The sequence below is a fragment of the Equus quagga genome, chromosome 9, assembly GCF_021613505.1.
Source record: "Equus quagga isolate Etosha38 chromosome 9, UCLA_HA_Equagga_1.0, whole genome shotgun sequence".
NCBI classification, from domain to species: Eukaryota; Metazoa; Chordata; class Mammalia; order Perissodactyla; family Equidae; genus Equus; species Equus quagga.
Window position 1 is genome coordinate 40,954,086 of NC_060275.1, and position 14,156 is coordinate 40,968,241.

Here is a 14,156-nt window from a genome sequence, read left to right on the forward strand (position 1 = left end):
GGGTGCACAATAGCAGTTGTGGTAGAGTATGAGATGCTTGAAACTGAACTTTAGGCAGTAATATAGGAAATGACAGGAGTAGCTGTTTTTTCGGATCTAAGTATGTCCATTTGAATGGGCAACTGAGGTGATAGAAACAGAAGATGGGAGATGAGGTGAAGAAAATGAAAGAATATGGTGCAGGTAGCCTCTCGCTGATCATTTGTGTACATTTCCTCCATTCCCTTCAAAGCTAATGGCATTCCATATTTTTAGAACAGCAATCACTGCCTCTTTCACATTTTGTTTCTTTGTCCAGTTTTTGTTTTCCATGGTGAGATTTTCACTTTTGTTTACTGCTTTCCTGCATATTTGTTTTTAACTGTAATAGGCATTTTCTTTTTTCTTTTTTTTTTATTGAGTCAATGATAGGTTACAATCTTGTCAAATTTCAGTTGTACATTAATGTTTGTCAGTCGTGTTGTAGGTGCACCACTTCACCCTTTGTGCCCACCCCCCACCCCACCTTTCCCCTGGTATCCACTAAACTGTTCTTAGTCCATAATTTTAAATTCCTCATATGAGTGGAGTCATGCACAGATTATCCTTCTCTAGCTGGCTTATTTCACTTAACATAATTCCCTCAAGGTCCATCCATGTCATTGCAAATGGAATGATTTTGTTCTGTTTTGCAGCTGAGTAGTATTCCATTGTATATATGTACCACATCTTCTTTATCCATTCGTCTGTTGATGGGCACTTAGGTTGCTTCCATGTCTTGGCTATTGTAAATAATGCTGCAATGAACATTGGGGTGCATAGGACTTTTGGGATTGCTGACTTCAAGCTCTTTGGATAAATACCCAGTAGTGAGATGGCTGAATCGTATGGTAGTTCTATTTTTAATTTTTTGAGGAATCTCCATACTGTTTTCCATAGTGGCTGCACCAGTTTGCATTCCTACCAGCAGTGTACGAGGGTTCCTTTTTCTTCACAACCTCTCCAACATTTGTTACTATTAGTTTTAGATATTTTTGTCATTCTAATGGGTGTAAGGTGATATCTTAGTGTAGTTTTGATTTGCATTTCCCTGATGATCAGCGATGATGAGCATCTTTTCATGTGCCTATTGGCCATCCGTATATCTTCTTTGGAGAAATGTCTGTTCATGTCTCCAGGTAATAGGCGTTTTCTTAACTACCTCTTTTAGTTTTTTCATCAACCTTCTCTATTCTCATGTTTACTTCCAAAGTCAAAAGAGGTGCTATTTCTGATTTGGCCATCCCAACGACCTTTAGTAAGAAAAATAGCCACACCAACAATTTTCAGACATACATTTTTAAATAAGCCACCATGATCTAAAGAGCACATTGGACTGTGTAGTGTAGTTCAGGCCCTGAATTCAGAGCTGAGTTCAGACCCCAGCTCCAAGCATTGACTGTGACCACGGGCAGGTCACATGACCACTTGAGCCCAGATGGCTTCACCAGTAAAATGGGAATGATACTACCCACCTCATAGATTTGTCATGAGAATGAACATAAGTATAGGGGTTGGCCATCTACAGTCTTGGGGCAAGCCACCTGTTTTTGCAAATAAAGTTTTATCAGCCCATAGCCACCCACATACATTTAGTGGCGTCTGTGGCTACTTCCATGATACAACAGCAGAGCTGAGTGATTGCAAGAGACCATATGGCCCACAAAGCCCATTACTACTGTCTGGCCCTGAAAGAAGAAGTTTGGCAACCCCTGATTCAGAACATAAAATCATACTAAGTTTCACATTTTTAAAAAATTTCCCACCACAGCTTATTTCACTTACTTTTTATTTAGTACTGTATACCCAATGTCTTAATATGAAGAACTCAGTACGTAGTAGCTGTTTGTTGTTGTTTCAGAATACCTCTTCATTTCAGATCCTTTTTTGGAAACTCATCACACCAGTACTTAGTGAATTATTTCAAATGTCTCCCAGCCTTTCAAACCCAGCCCAGTAATGATGAGAAATTTTCCCACACATTTGTTTTCTGCCATCAAAATAATGACTAACAAATTAAGTCTTAATTTAAGTTCTGTCTTGATTGTGACCTTTGTGGGGAGAGAGGGAAGGCAGCGCAGCCTCCGATTTGACAGTGGGTGTCAGGCAGCTCTCTTTAAGTGGGTAGAGGCAGCCTGACTGCAGCGCTGTTGCCCTAAAGCTCTCTACGTTCAAATTTCTGCTCTCAAATCGGAGAGCCCAAATACCCTAATCTGGTTGCTATAATGTTGCTATTTTCATTCCAGCTAGTGAGGTTCAAGCTGTCAGCTGTTCCAGCCCAGATTTCCCCAGAGGCGACATAACAAGTTTGCATTGTCTCAGCTGGGGAAAGTGCCGTACTCAGGAATTGTGAGATTTCACTCAGATGGGGAACATACTCACCACTTTGGCTTGCACAGACCTCTTTTTTTTTTTTTTTTTTTTTGGTGAGGAAGATTGGCCCTGAGCTAACATCTGTTGCCAATCATCCTCTTTTCTTGCTTTTTTTTTTACCTCTCCAAAGCCCCAGTACATAGTTGTATATCCTAGTTGTAGGTCATTCTAGTTCTTCTGTGTGGGATGCCACCACAGCACGGCTTGATGAGTGGTGTGTAGATCCACGCCCAGCATCCAAACCGGTGAACCCTGGGCCACCAAAGCAGAGCTTTTGAACTTAACCACTCCACCCTGGGGCCAGACCTGCACAGACCTCTTAAGAACCATTACCGTGTGGTCCGAGGCAGGAGCTGAGCTGACAGTCCTGTCACCTGCATATCAGCTCCAGATTTCTAGGTTTGGCACCTGTTTTTGGCAGGGGTATCAGTGACTAGTGGCCAAGCTGATGTAGTGTAGGGCAAAGGATTTCAGAGTTGTCTTTTTTTAAGAGGAAAAACATCATATAAGATTCAGAGAACTTAAGCAATAGCTGAGCTTCTCAATACTGAGAAACATGACCAAGATTAAAATAATAAAATATAAAGAATCCAGTGACACTAGGAAGTTTACAGACTTTGAGGTTTTATAATCATCAAATTTTATCTGAAAAGGCCCTTACACGTTGCCTAGTCCTACTTCTTTTAACAAATAGGAAAACTAAGAAACATGTTAGCTGACTTCATTGATTCACATGAAGCCACAAAATGACTTAGCAGCAAAGCGAGGTCTCCTAATTCAATCCAGTCATCCTTCTGCTCCCTCCAGTTCTATTTGTGGATTTGAGATAAGGCTCACAATTGTGATCAGAATATCCTTTCACATTGACACAATAGCTTGCATGGTTAATTCATTTTCGTTTTTAAAAATCTAAATAAACGTGTTCAATATTATTACCTAGCCATCATTCTGTCTTTCGTATTTCTGAAATGCTTATGGTCTGACACAAAGGATTTGGCAGTTTTTATGAATGTTATACGTGCAGATTTTTAGATCTTCTTTCATACCAGACTATGATGCCAATATTTTAAAAATAAAATCCTACAAGGTAAGTTGGTATTTTCTCTCCATCAGCATCAGTACAGTGTCTAATTAGATAGCATGTGTCAAAATGAACCCCTTCAAAAATGCCACTGTAGGGTATTAACAGGTATTAACAGAGAAATAAGACTAGCGTTGAGTTCTTGCATTGTTACTTGAAGCAGTGTTAAAGATACACTGAAGTGGCTAAAATGCATCACTGAATAAATAAGCAAGAGTTCTAAAGTTTAATGTGGTTTGTGTAACTTGAGGCTGAACTTTGGATTTTTTTCAAGGCTTCCAAGTTACTGAGAATCAGCCAGTTTTTTCGTGAAGTCATAGATTTGAAGCAATCCATGTGCCTTTTATCTTAACATATTAGTTACGCTTTTTAAAGTTGCCATCTGAAAAAGTGCTGGAGAAATAAAGATCTTCCCATTCTGCCAACTAGTTACACTGTATCTTATTTCCATACATAGTTAACATATTAAACATATGTCATGTTACTTTCTTTACTCATCTTAACAGAACAAACTACAAACAGGGTTGAAAATCCATTAATGAAGAGGTTTGGGGCTCCCCATGATTCTACTCTTGTCATAATTATTTTACTCTCTGGTTGTGTCTGTCTTTTAAAAGACAGAAAGAGCTTACCTGGTGGACTTTGTTCTCCGTGCATCGGCCATCCTGTGGTTGGTCCTGTAAAGTAACACAGAGCAGTGGTGCTGAAACATTTGTGTTCTTTGGGGAGGTTTTTTGTTGTTTTGTTTTATTTTAAGACTGTTGTTCAGTCATAACCAACATTCCTAGTTTAAAATACCATTCCTAGTTTTTGTCTTGACAATTCAGAAAAGGAATCTCCTCCTCACGTTGTAAGTCCATAATAATATCAGAGACAGTTTTTTCCTGTGATTTTCTTTCAAAATGGAGAGAGATCGTGTGCTCTGGCATTTTCCTCTGGAGCCTTTAGGACATGAGTAGTTCTAGGTAGCCAGCTTTTGGAGTAGTGTGCCTTCTAACAAAAATTCTGCCCAAAATGACTGTAATTTCCTTTCAGTTTCTTAAAATATATTGCACTTTTCTGCCATCTTAAAGAGAAGTGCTTGAACAAAACAAACTTATCCTCATCTCCTGAGTTGCGGATGACTTTTGCCTTTATATGGGGAGTCCCACAACCCTGAGAATTCGGTGTTTTATGGTCTCGTTTAAATTTTTGTTTGTTGCCTCTTAGATTTGTTAGAATAGCTGCCTTAACAGTCCATATTTCTAGTTTTAATTTCCACTTCTATTCTGCTGCGGGCTAGAAACGGGTAACCAAGTTGGAAGAGTTTTGATTAGATAGGAGTAAGTGTGCTAAGTTAAGGTCCTTAAAGGCTTTTCTCGAAGCCCAACATCAGCAACATCACATCTTTTTGGCTGCTCAGAGGCCTTTAGCTCACTACCTTGTTCTTGCCTATATTCCAGAGACATCAGAAATCATCAATTACTATGCAACCTGAATTTTGTTAGGTGTAAGAATGAATTTTAAAAGTGAATGGTGAATGAATTTAGACGTAGCCAATTTTTATTTTACTTTCCAGTTTTAAAAAATTGCATGTTTTCCTTACAATGAGTCAGATATCATTTATTTTCAAGATTCATTCAGAATGATGAATTGGATACGAACACAAGGTTAATTATTGTTGTTTGAAGACAGCCAGTGTTTTTTTGGTGGCAGTGGTGATGACGGTTTTTGTCATCTGAGGTTCTGAGACCTCCTCTGAAAAACAACTAGCTGGCAAGCCCTCTACTGCACTGTCACAAATTAAATCATCGATGTGGTGCTTGTCATCCTTGACCTGTTTCCTGGTTAAAAAAAAAAAAGGACCCTTAGGATTGACGTTTATGTTAACTCTTCATGCCCTTACTTTCTCATTTTCTGCCATTTTCCCAAAGGAAAGTGTTGTAAAATTTGAAGTTTTGGGGGAAATGATCCAATATCAATCAAATATTGTCTATGTATATATCAATCAGATCAATCATGATTTTCAAGAGTTGACACTTTAACCTCTGTTACATATTTGATCTTTGGAACAATTGTTCTTAGAGAATGGATTGCCTGTTGCCAGAGCCATCGGAGTGTGTGTGTGTGTGTGAGAGAGTCCGTGTGTGCGTGTGTAAAATTTTACATCGGTGTTTTAAAATATTGCTTCACCATGGGGTATTAATTCTGAATGGTATTATGAGCAGTAAAACCCTGATCGTTTCCTGGATTAGACCTATTAGAGTTGTTTAGATAACACACTTTGAATTACTTCCTCTCAGGAAACATTGAAACTGGAAATGTTAACCAGGCACGCATACCGAAGCACTTAGACAGAACGCATTGTTTCTTTTGCTATTAAAAAAAAGAAAAAAGGAAAGAAATTATGCAAATAAATCACATCTGTAGAAACCAGAGTAGACTGTTTGGCTCAGCTGCCAAAGGAAGAGTATTTATTTATGAGATTCTTCATCTTTCCCTGACAGTGACCACAGATTGGTCCGTACGTTAGTCTCATAATTTATGCCGAGCTGATTGCTGGCATTAATGATGACGTCAGACTTGGGAGCATGGAATTACAGATTGTACTCACATATGTTACGCATTTTTATGTATGGGAGTAGGAGTAGCTTTTTTTAGAAGTAAACACATACATGAAAATGTAGGCAAAACTGCTGAATGTGCCCAGGGAGTGACATTTAGTACGGGTAATTTTGATCTGTTTAATCTGTGCATGTACTGTCTGATTCATGTCTCACAAGCTGCATGAACATTCCCTTTCGTTTTGTTTGGTGTGCAGTACTCACTAGACCTATAATTTCTTTATTCTGGAACGTGTGTGTTTATAAAGGTAAATTAGGAAGAAATATAGTAAACACCAATTTAAAGGGCTAGAAAGAAACATACGCTGTGTTGTTCCTTCACATTTTAGAAGTACTGTTGCCTCCCTGTAGGTTGATGGGAAGTACTTTGTCGTATGGATGAACGTGTGTGTTTCTCAGATCTCATGAGAACCTTTTCTCTCAACATCCCTGTCTCCATCCTGATCCAAATGGATGAACTGCCAAGTTTTTTACAAAGTTCCAATAAAAAGGAAGTTAGCAATGCAGCTGAGCATTTTGGAGACTAGTCTATCCTAAAAAGATAGATTTTGAATTATTTCAATATGTTCACTTCCTTTGGGATATAACTGTAATGATATTTCAGGCTCTAGTCTGACGTTAAGTTTTGTTCTGGGATAAAACATTCAAGAAAAACTTCAGCAATTCTTCAGTACAGAAGGAAGGGTAATGCTTAGAAGTAGTGGTTTGGGCTTGCACACTAGTGGAGAGAAATAAATTGAATGTGTAAATACAGATGTGAAAGGCAATGTGAAACAAAAGAATTAATATGTTTTTATTGTTAATAAAAGCAATAATAATAATGGTCTCTATTTATTGAGAGCCTGCCGTATGCCAGGCACTGTGTGAAGTTGTTTGTGTACTTTGATTTAGCCTGCAAAATAGATGCTGGTGTTCCCATTTTATAGATGAGGAAACTGAGGCTCAAAAAAGTAAAGCACTTCGTATGAGGTCACCTAACAATACAGGCAGGATTGAAACTCAGCTTGTGGTTTAGTTAACATTATTGTACCGTTAAGAGTATTGTACCAGTTTATTTCCAAAGACCATTGTTCTTTTCATTCATCTGTACCAGGGGTCAGCGAACTTTTTCTGTAAAGGGACAAAGAGTAAATATTTTAGAGTTTGCAGGCCACCTAGTCACTGTTGCAGTGACTCAACACTGCCATTGCACAGTGAAAACAGTCATAGACGTTGCATAAATGAGTGGGCATAGCAGTCCTAATAAAACTTTATTTACAGAGTCAGGTAGTAGGCCGGATTTAGACTATGGGCAGTAGTTGACTGACCTCTGATATATAGGGATAACCCAAAAGTTAGAATCAATAGCAAATGAATCTTTATAAGGACTCTTGATGACCAAAGTCAAAAGAATAGAATACCTGGAACCTTGAAGCTACAGGTCCTGTAGGAAAAGAAAGTCAGCCATCGTATGTGCCAAGTACTGTCATTTATAAATGATAGATTAGCTTTAAAAAAGAAAAAAACCCTAATCTATATTCTTCAAAACTATCAAGGTCATAAAAAACAAGGAAAGACCAAGAAACTCACAGATCAAAGGACTGGATGCAATGTGGTACCCTGATTTGATCCCGGAACAGAAAAAGGACATTAGTGGAAACAAAAAATAAGTGAAATCCAAATAAAGCTTGTAGTTCAGTTCATTGTGTTACTGATGTTAATGTCTTAGTTTTGATAATGTGCCATGGTTGTGTAAAATGTTAACAGGAGAAGCTAGGTGAAGGGGATACAGGAACTTTCTATACTATCTTTGCAACTTTTCTGCAAATCTGAAATTATTCCAAATAAGCAGTTAAAATTTATTTTATTTAGTATTATTTATTTGAATTCCTAAACTTACCCCAAAGTAGAAGCCCAAATGAATACTGAGTCTGGCAGTAAACATAGTTAAGTCGAGGTCCCATTAAAAAGTAATAGCAATACTTATCTGAGTCACCTAAAATGGATTTTACACCTTAGGAGCCTGAACTACCTTTATAACAGTATTGTGCTGCCATTTATGTACTGATGATGCCTCCTACAGAGAAATTTACTTCGCTGTAGAGACAACACAGCTGCTTGTGTTTTACAGCATTTATGTCGATTGACATGTTGCTTGTTCCAAAGGTTAAAATTATAGAGATGACCTAGAATAGTGGATAAGAAATTATTTACAAAGATTGTTACTCTAGTTTTCTAAAAACATACTGATGATTACTATTTGATAAGCACTATGAACACTGTCAGTCACTTTACCTAGACGCTTTTTGTTAACAGAAAAGAAAAAAAAATCAATCTCAGGCTTAATGTAAGCCTGATAACAAAACCTGATAAAGATAACATGGTAGAACTGTAGACTAATCTCACCTGTGACTGAGATAAATAAATCATAGAGCATACGCTAGCACAGAGAATCATGCAACGTAGTTTTAACGGCACTCTGATCCCGTAGAGATTATTTCAGGCCCGTAGGCTGTTTTAATATTTGGGAATCTACTATTTTATTGTATAAAACCAATATATCAAAATTTAAAATAAACATGACTATCTTATTGGATACAGAAACAGCATTTAATAAAAAATTTTTAAATTTCTTTTTAGAAGCTTTTAGAAAGCTAGAATTGGAAAGACACAGTACTAATAAGATTTGAAAAGTCATCTCAAGCCAACAAATTTCTCATAGTTTACGTTAAAAAATTGATGATAGTCAATCAATCTCCTATGTTTGGGCATTTAAATCGGTTCCAGTATTTTGAGAATACAAATAATGCTACAATGAATAATCTCATACATGTGTATTTTCATACTGTTGGAGGATAGTCTTCAAGGTAAATTCTCAGATGTAAGAATCCTGGGTGGACGCATAAATGCATGCATAGTTTGGTTAGGTATTGGCAAATTTCCCACCATGGGTCTCATATCATTTGGCATTTCCACCAGCTATGAACAACAACGCCTGTTTCCGCATAGCCTCACCAAGTGTAAGGTCAAGCTTTTGAGTTTTAATCAGTGTATTAATTTACATTTCTCTTATTATAAGAGAAGGTGAACATGTTTTCATAGACTCTTCTGAAGGCCATTGTGCATCTTTTTAGTGAATTGGTTTTTGATGACTCTTGCCCTTTTTTCTGAAGGATTTTTGGTCATTTTTTAAAAGCTGCTTCTGTATTAGGGACATTAGCTCTTCACCTGTGATATACATTGCAAATATTTTCACTCAGTCTGTTACATGACTTTTGACTTTGCTGCTTTTGTTTCTTGCCATCTGAAAACTTTGAGTCAGAATAACCACAAATGAAGGCTTTTGTTACCAGATCTAAAAATCTACGATAAAGATACAGAAATTAAAACAGCATAGTTTCGATGGGAAAACAGGCAGAAAGGCCATCAGGATAAAATGACCTTTTTAGATACAAATATATGTATACACATGAGTGTATGTGTTTTATAAATTTAGTATATGATAAAAGTGGCCCTTCAAATTACTGATGAAAGGGATGGTTATTTAGGAAGTACACTGGGCTCTCCATTAACTGTTTAAAAACTAAAGTTAGATCCATACCTTAAATAATTCACCAAAGAAATTTTAGTTAAATAAGTAAAGTAGTTAATAAATGAAACTATCGAAAGATTAGAAGAAAATATTAATTATACTAGCATTTCTCAACCTCAGCACTGTTGAAATTTGGACCAGATCGTTCTTTGCTGTGGGGGCTGTCCTGTGCATCCTAGCATGTTTAGCAGCCTCCCTGGCCTCTACCCACTAGATATAAGTAGCTCCCCCCAGTTGTGGCAATCGAAAATGTCCCCAGACATTGTCAAATGTCCCCAGGAGTTCAGGGGTGGGGGTAAAATTACCTCCAGTTCAGAACCACTCATCTCTATCTTCTCAACTAGTAGAAGTGTAACAACCAAGAATGAAATCAAAAGGAAAATTTTGAAAATGCTTTGCTACGTAGAAAAAAGTACTTTACTACTTAAAGAAGCTATAAAGTTGAAATTCAAGCAACAAAGTCAAAAAAATATAGCGTAAATGACATTCACATTACATAAAAAGTAATCAGTAAGATGACCATCTCAATAGAAAAGTGAGTGAAGGACACAAATGGACAGTTCACAAAGGAAGAGATCTGAACATCCGGATGTATAAACACCAAAAAATATTCACTATACTAATAATCAAAGATATTCAAAATAAAACATGAATAAATAAATCCAGGATGCATACTTTGCTTTTAATATTGGTAAACATTAAACTTACTCATGAATATGAAAAGACAGATCATTTCATAAAGGGGAAGAAGTATAAATAAGGATAAAATTGATGAAGCACATGGGCAGTACGTAGTAGACCTTTCAGACACCCGCATAGCTTTATCCTTGCAATTCTGCTTCTGGGCCTTTATCCTAAGGAACTAATAGAACCGTAAAAAAGTTCTATTTATTATTGCTAAACATTAGGAAAATGCATCATCTAACAGTAAAGAACTGGTCAAATAAATTAAGGCATATGCATATGTAATGGAACATGTTAGGTCAGTGTTACAATTGATAGAGTATATACTTGGGAAAATGGATAAATTATGGTGAGAAACTCAGCAACAGAATTGTGCATGCATGTGTGTGCATTTATAGATTTTTTTTTAGATTGACGTACCTTTTTTCTTTATATATGAAATTGGTAACGTAGATTATCTTTAGCGGTAAGATTATGTAGAATTTGTTCATTTTTATATCTGTATTTTCTAATTTTTTCCCAATGAACATGAATAGTTTGTATAATAATAGAATAGGGAGAAGTAAAACATTTTTAAATCCTTTATCTCACTTCCAATTTTGTAAAATTTTATTAGTTAAAAAAACAAGAAATTTTCTTCAATAGTCTTCATAAAAGCATTTTTTATAACTGAAAGAGATATGATGATAATAATGGTGATGTCCCATAATTATTATCCATATGATAGGCTGCTCTCCATAGGAAAAGAAACTGGAAGGATATTTATCAAATATCGTGGCTATCTCTGAATCAGGCTCATGAGTGTTATTTTTTTGTATGTATTTTCCCTCTATATTTCCCAGATTTTTACACTAATGTGTAGATTACTTTTTTCTTGAGAAAAAATTGTGTTTTTAAAAGTGTAAACCAATATCATCTTGTTATTTTTAGCCACATAAATATTATAAAATAAACGGGGTAGCTAAATTTAGTATTAAAACATAACATTTTCCTTTGTATGTGCACATGTGTCATAATAGAAAGTCCTCTGCTTCTTTATGCAAATAGACTAAAGGAAGCTAACCTGAAATTTGATTTATCCTGTTGTAGGTTGCTTCAGGTGAATGCAATGAAGACACAGAAGTTTACAACATCACCCTGTGTACTGGGGATGAACTCACTCTAATGGGACAGGCAGAAATCCTTTACGCAAAGACTTTCAAGGAGAAGTCACGACTCAACACAATCTTCAAAAAGATTGGGAAGCTCAATTCCATCAGCAAGCTGGGAAAAGGCAAAATGCCCTGCCTCATCTGCATGAATCACCGGACCAATGAAAGCATTAGCCTTCCTTTCCAGTGCAAGGGCAGATTTAGCACCCGAAGTCCCCTGGAACTTCAGATGCAGGAGGGCGAACACACCATCCGCAACATTGTGGAGAAAACCAGGCTTCCTGTGAACGTGACTGTGCCCAGCCCTCCACCGAGGAACCCCTACGACCTCCACTTCATCCGCGAGGGGCACCGCTACAAGTTTGTGAACATCCAGACCAAGACAGTGGTGGTGTGCTGTGTGCTCCGGAACAACAAGATCCTCCCCATGCACTTCCCTTTGCACTTGACAGTCCCCAAGTTTAGCCTCCCAGAACACCTGGTGAAGGGGGAAGTATGGCCAGAAACCCTGGTCCATCACTGGCTGGGTATCTGCCAAGAACAGTTCGACATTGATGAGTATTCACGGGCTGTCCGCGATGTGAAAACTGACTGGAATGAGGACTGCAAGAGCCCCAAGAAGGGCCGGTGCTCTGGCCACAACCATGTGCCCAATTCCCTTAGCTACGCTCGCGATGAGCTCACCCAGTCCTTCCACCGGCTCTCGGTCTGTGTGTATGGCAACAATCTCCATGGCAACAGCGAGGTGAACCTCCATGGCTGCAGGGACCTTGGGGGAGAGTGGGCGCCCTTTCCTCATGACATCCTGCCCTATCAGGACTCGGGTGATAGTGGGAGCGACTACCTTTTCCCAGAAGCTAGTGAAGAATTGGCAGGCATCCCAGGAAAGTCAGAACTTCCTTATGAAGAGCTGTGGCTGGAGGACGGCAAGCCCAGCCATCAGCCTCTGACTCGTTCCCTGAGTGAGAAGAACAGATGTGATCAGTATAGAGGTTCTGTCCGGTCCAAATGTGCAACTTCTCCTCTTCCTGTCCCCGGAACTCTGGGAGCAGCAATGAAGTCTTCAGAAATTGCCCTACCTCCACCTCCAGTGCCTCCGAAATCTGAAGCTGTAAGTCATTTCTATTCTTGAGTGATGTGCCCGTCCTTCCATCTCTCTGCTAAGTCATCCACTAATTTATTTTCTTTCATCAAGAAAGGAAAACTCTCCAACAGAAGATTATCAGAATCAACAAATTTGCTTAATTAGGAGTGAAATGTAAATGCTTGCCAGGTTGTTTTTAACAGTTAGGACGTAGAGTTTTACTCGATGTTTGAGGAGAAACTCTTTGAGAGTTTTCAATAGGAAAGGTTTAAACATGACTTTGCTGTCTGGAGAATGGATACTAGGGAGGAGTGAGCAGAAGCCAGGAGACCAGAGAAGAGGCGATTACAGTAGCAGAGGTATGAAATGATGATGCCCTGGACCACAGCAGTTGGTAGCGGTGGATGACAGGGAGAAATGGGCTGCTTTGCAGTGTGTTTTAGAGGTAGATCCAACAGTATTTACTGATAAGTTGGATGTGGGTAGTGAAGGAAAGAGAGAAATCAAAGAAAACTCCTAGGTTTTTAGCCTGAGCAGCAGAGTGGATATTAATGCCATTTACTGTGATGGGGAAGACCAAAGGAGGAGTAGATTTGTTTGGGGGGAGTGGGGGATTAAGCATCATGAGCATCATTTGTAACTCTTTCCTATATCCCTAAAGTTACATTGAGATCAAAGAATACTGGGTTTGCTCATGTACACACACACACACACACACCTCAGAGCAGAACCAGGTGCTGGGGTGGTTCTGTTTAACACCTTAAACAACTCTTTCAGAGTTTCAGGGGGCTTCTATCAAATTTTAATGCAAAAAGGTCAGTACAGGACAAGAGGAAGGGCCCTCCATTTTGACCATGCTCTTTGATTGACAGACACTCTGAACATTTGCTACCCATTTTTGATCACTGGGTTTTATTATATCTGACAGGAGAAAGTACCAGAGGCATTGAGTGTAATTCTATTCATTTATTTGACAATTTCTCTTGCAGTGGTTTTCTTTTTTTCTATCTCTTGTAGAATCCTTAAAAAAACTTACATGAATCACAATAAATAGAATTAAAATCAAAACCCATCTGACTGAAGCACAGATTAGAGGAGCAGGGTGTCTCCATGTGTCCCTGTCCACTCTCTGCCCCTACCAGGTGGCCTCCAGATGCCTCTCTGGACCCCTTAGGCTGTCCAGAACCCAGTTTTAAAACCATGGAATTACTGGGTGAGATGCTAGAAATATGACCACCTATAAGACCTGGACTCTGGACTCTAGTACCTTTCAGTTTGATAGGGAAGGTAACAGATGAAAAGAGAGGACTATCATACAAGTTAAAATGTGACAAGCAATAGAAGAGAGATATACATAGATAATGTGTGTAGGAATTCAGAGGAGATAGAAGCTTCTAGTCGGGTGATGAATGAGAGAAGCCTCCATGGAGCTTATGACATTTTTAATGAACTGAGAGAATATATATGAATTGGAAGAGCAGAGAGATGAGAAAGAAGGGCACTCCAGGCAGAATAGTGTGAGCAAATATATGGAAGCTGGGACAGGTGAGGAGAAACAAGAAATCTTGTTGGGCCAGTGGAGTAGAGTTGA

General features: G+C 38.3%; 1 protein-coding gene across 2 annotated transcripts in view; it reads left to right on the forward strand.

Moving 5' to 3' along the window:
* Positions 1-14,156, forward strand: part of GAREM1 (GRB2 associated regulator of MAPK1 subtype 1) — a 189,480-nt gene that overhangs the window by 155,950 nt on the left and 19,374 nt on the right. For both annotated transcript variants that reach the window (XM_046671435.1, XM_046671436.1), the window contains exon 4: positions 11,420-12,592. In XM_046671435.1, the coding sequence (XP_046527391.1) occupies positions 11,420-12,592 (1,173 nt within the window). The remainder of the gene's footprint in view (positions 1-11,419; positions 12,593-14,156) is intronic.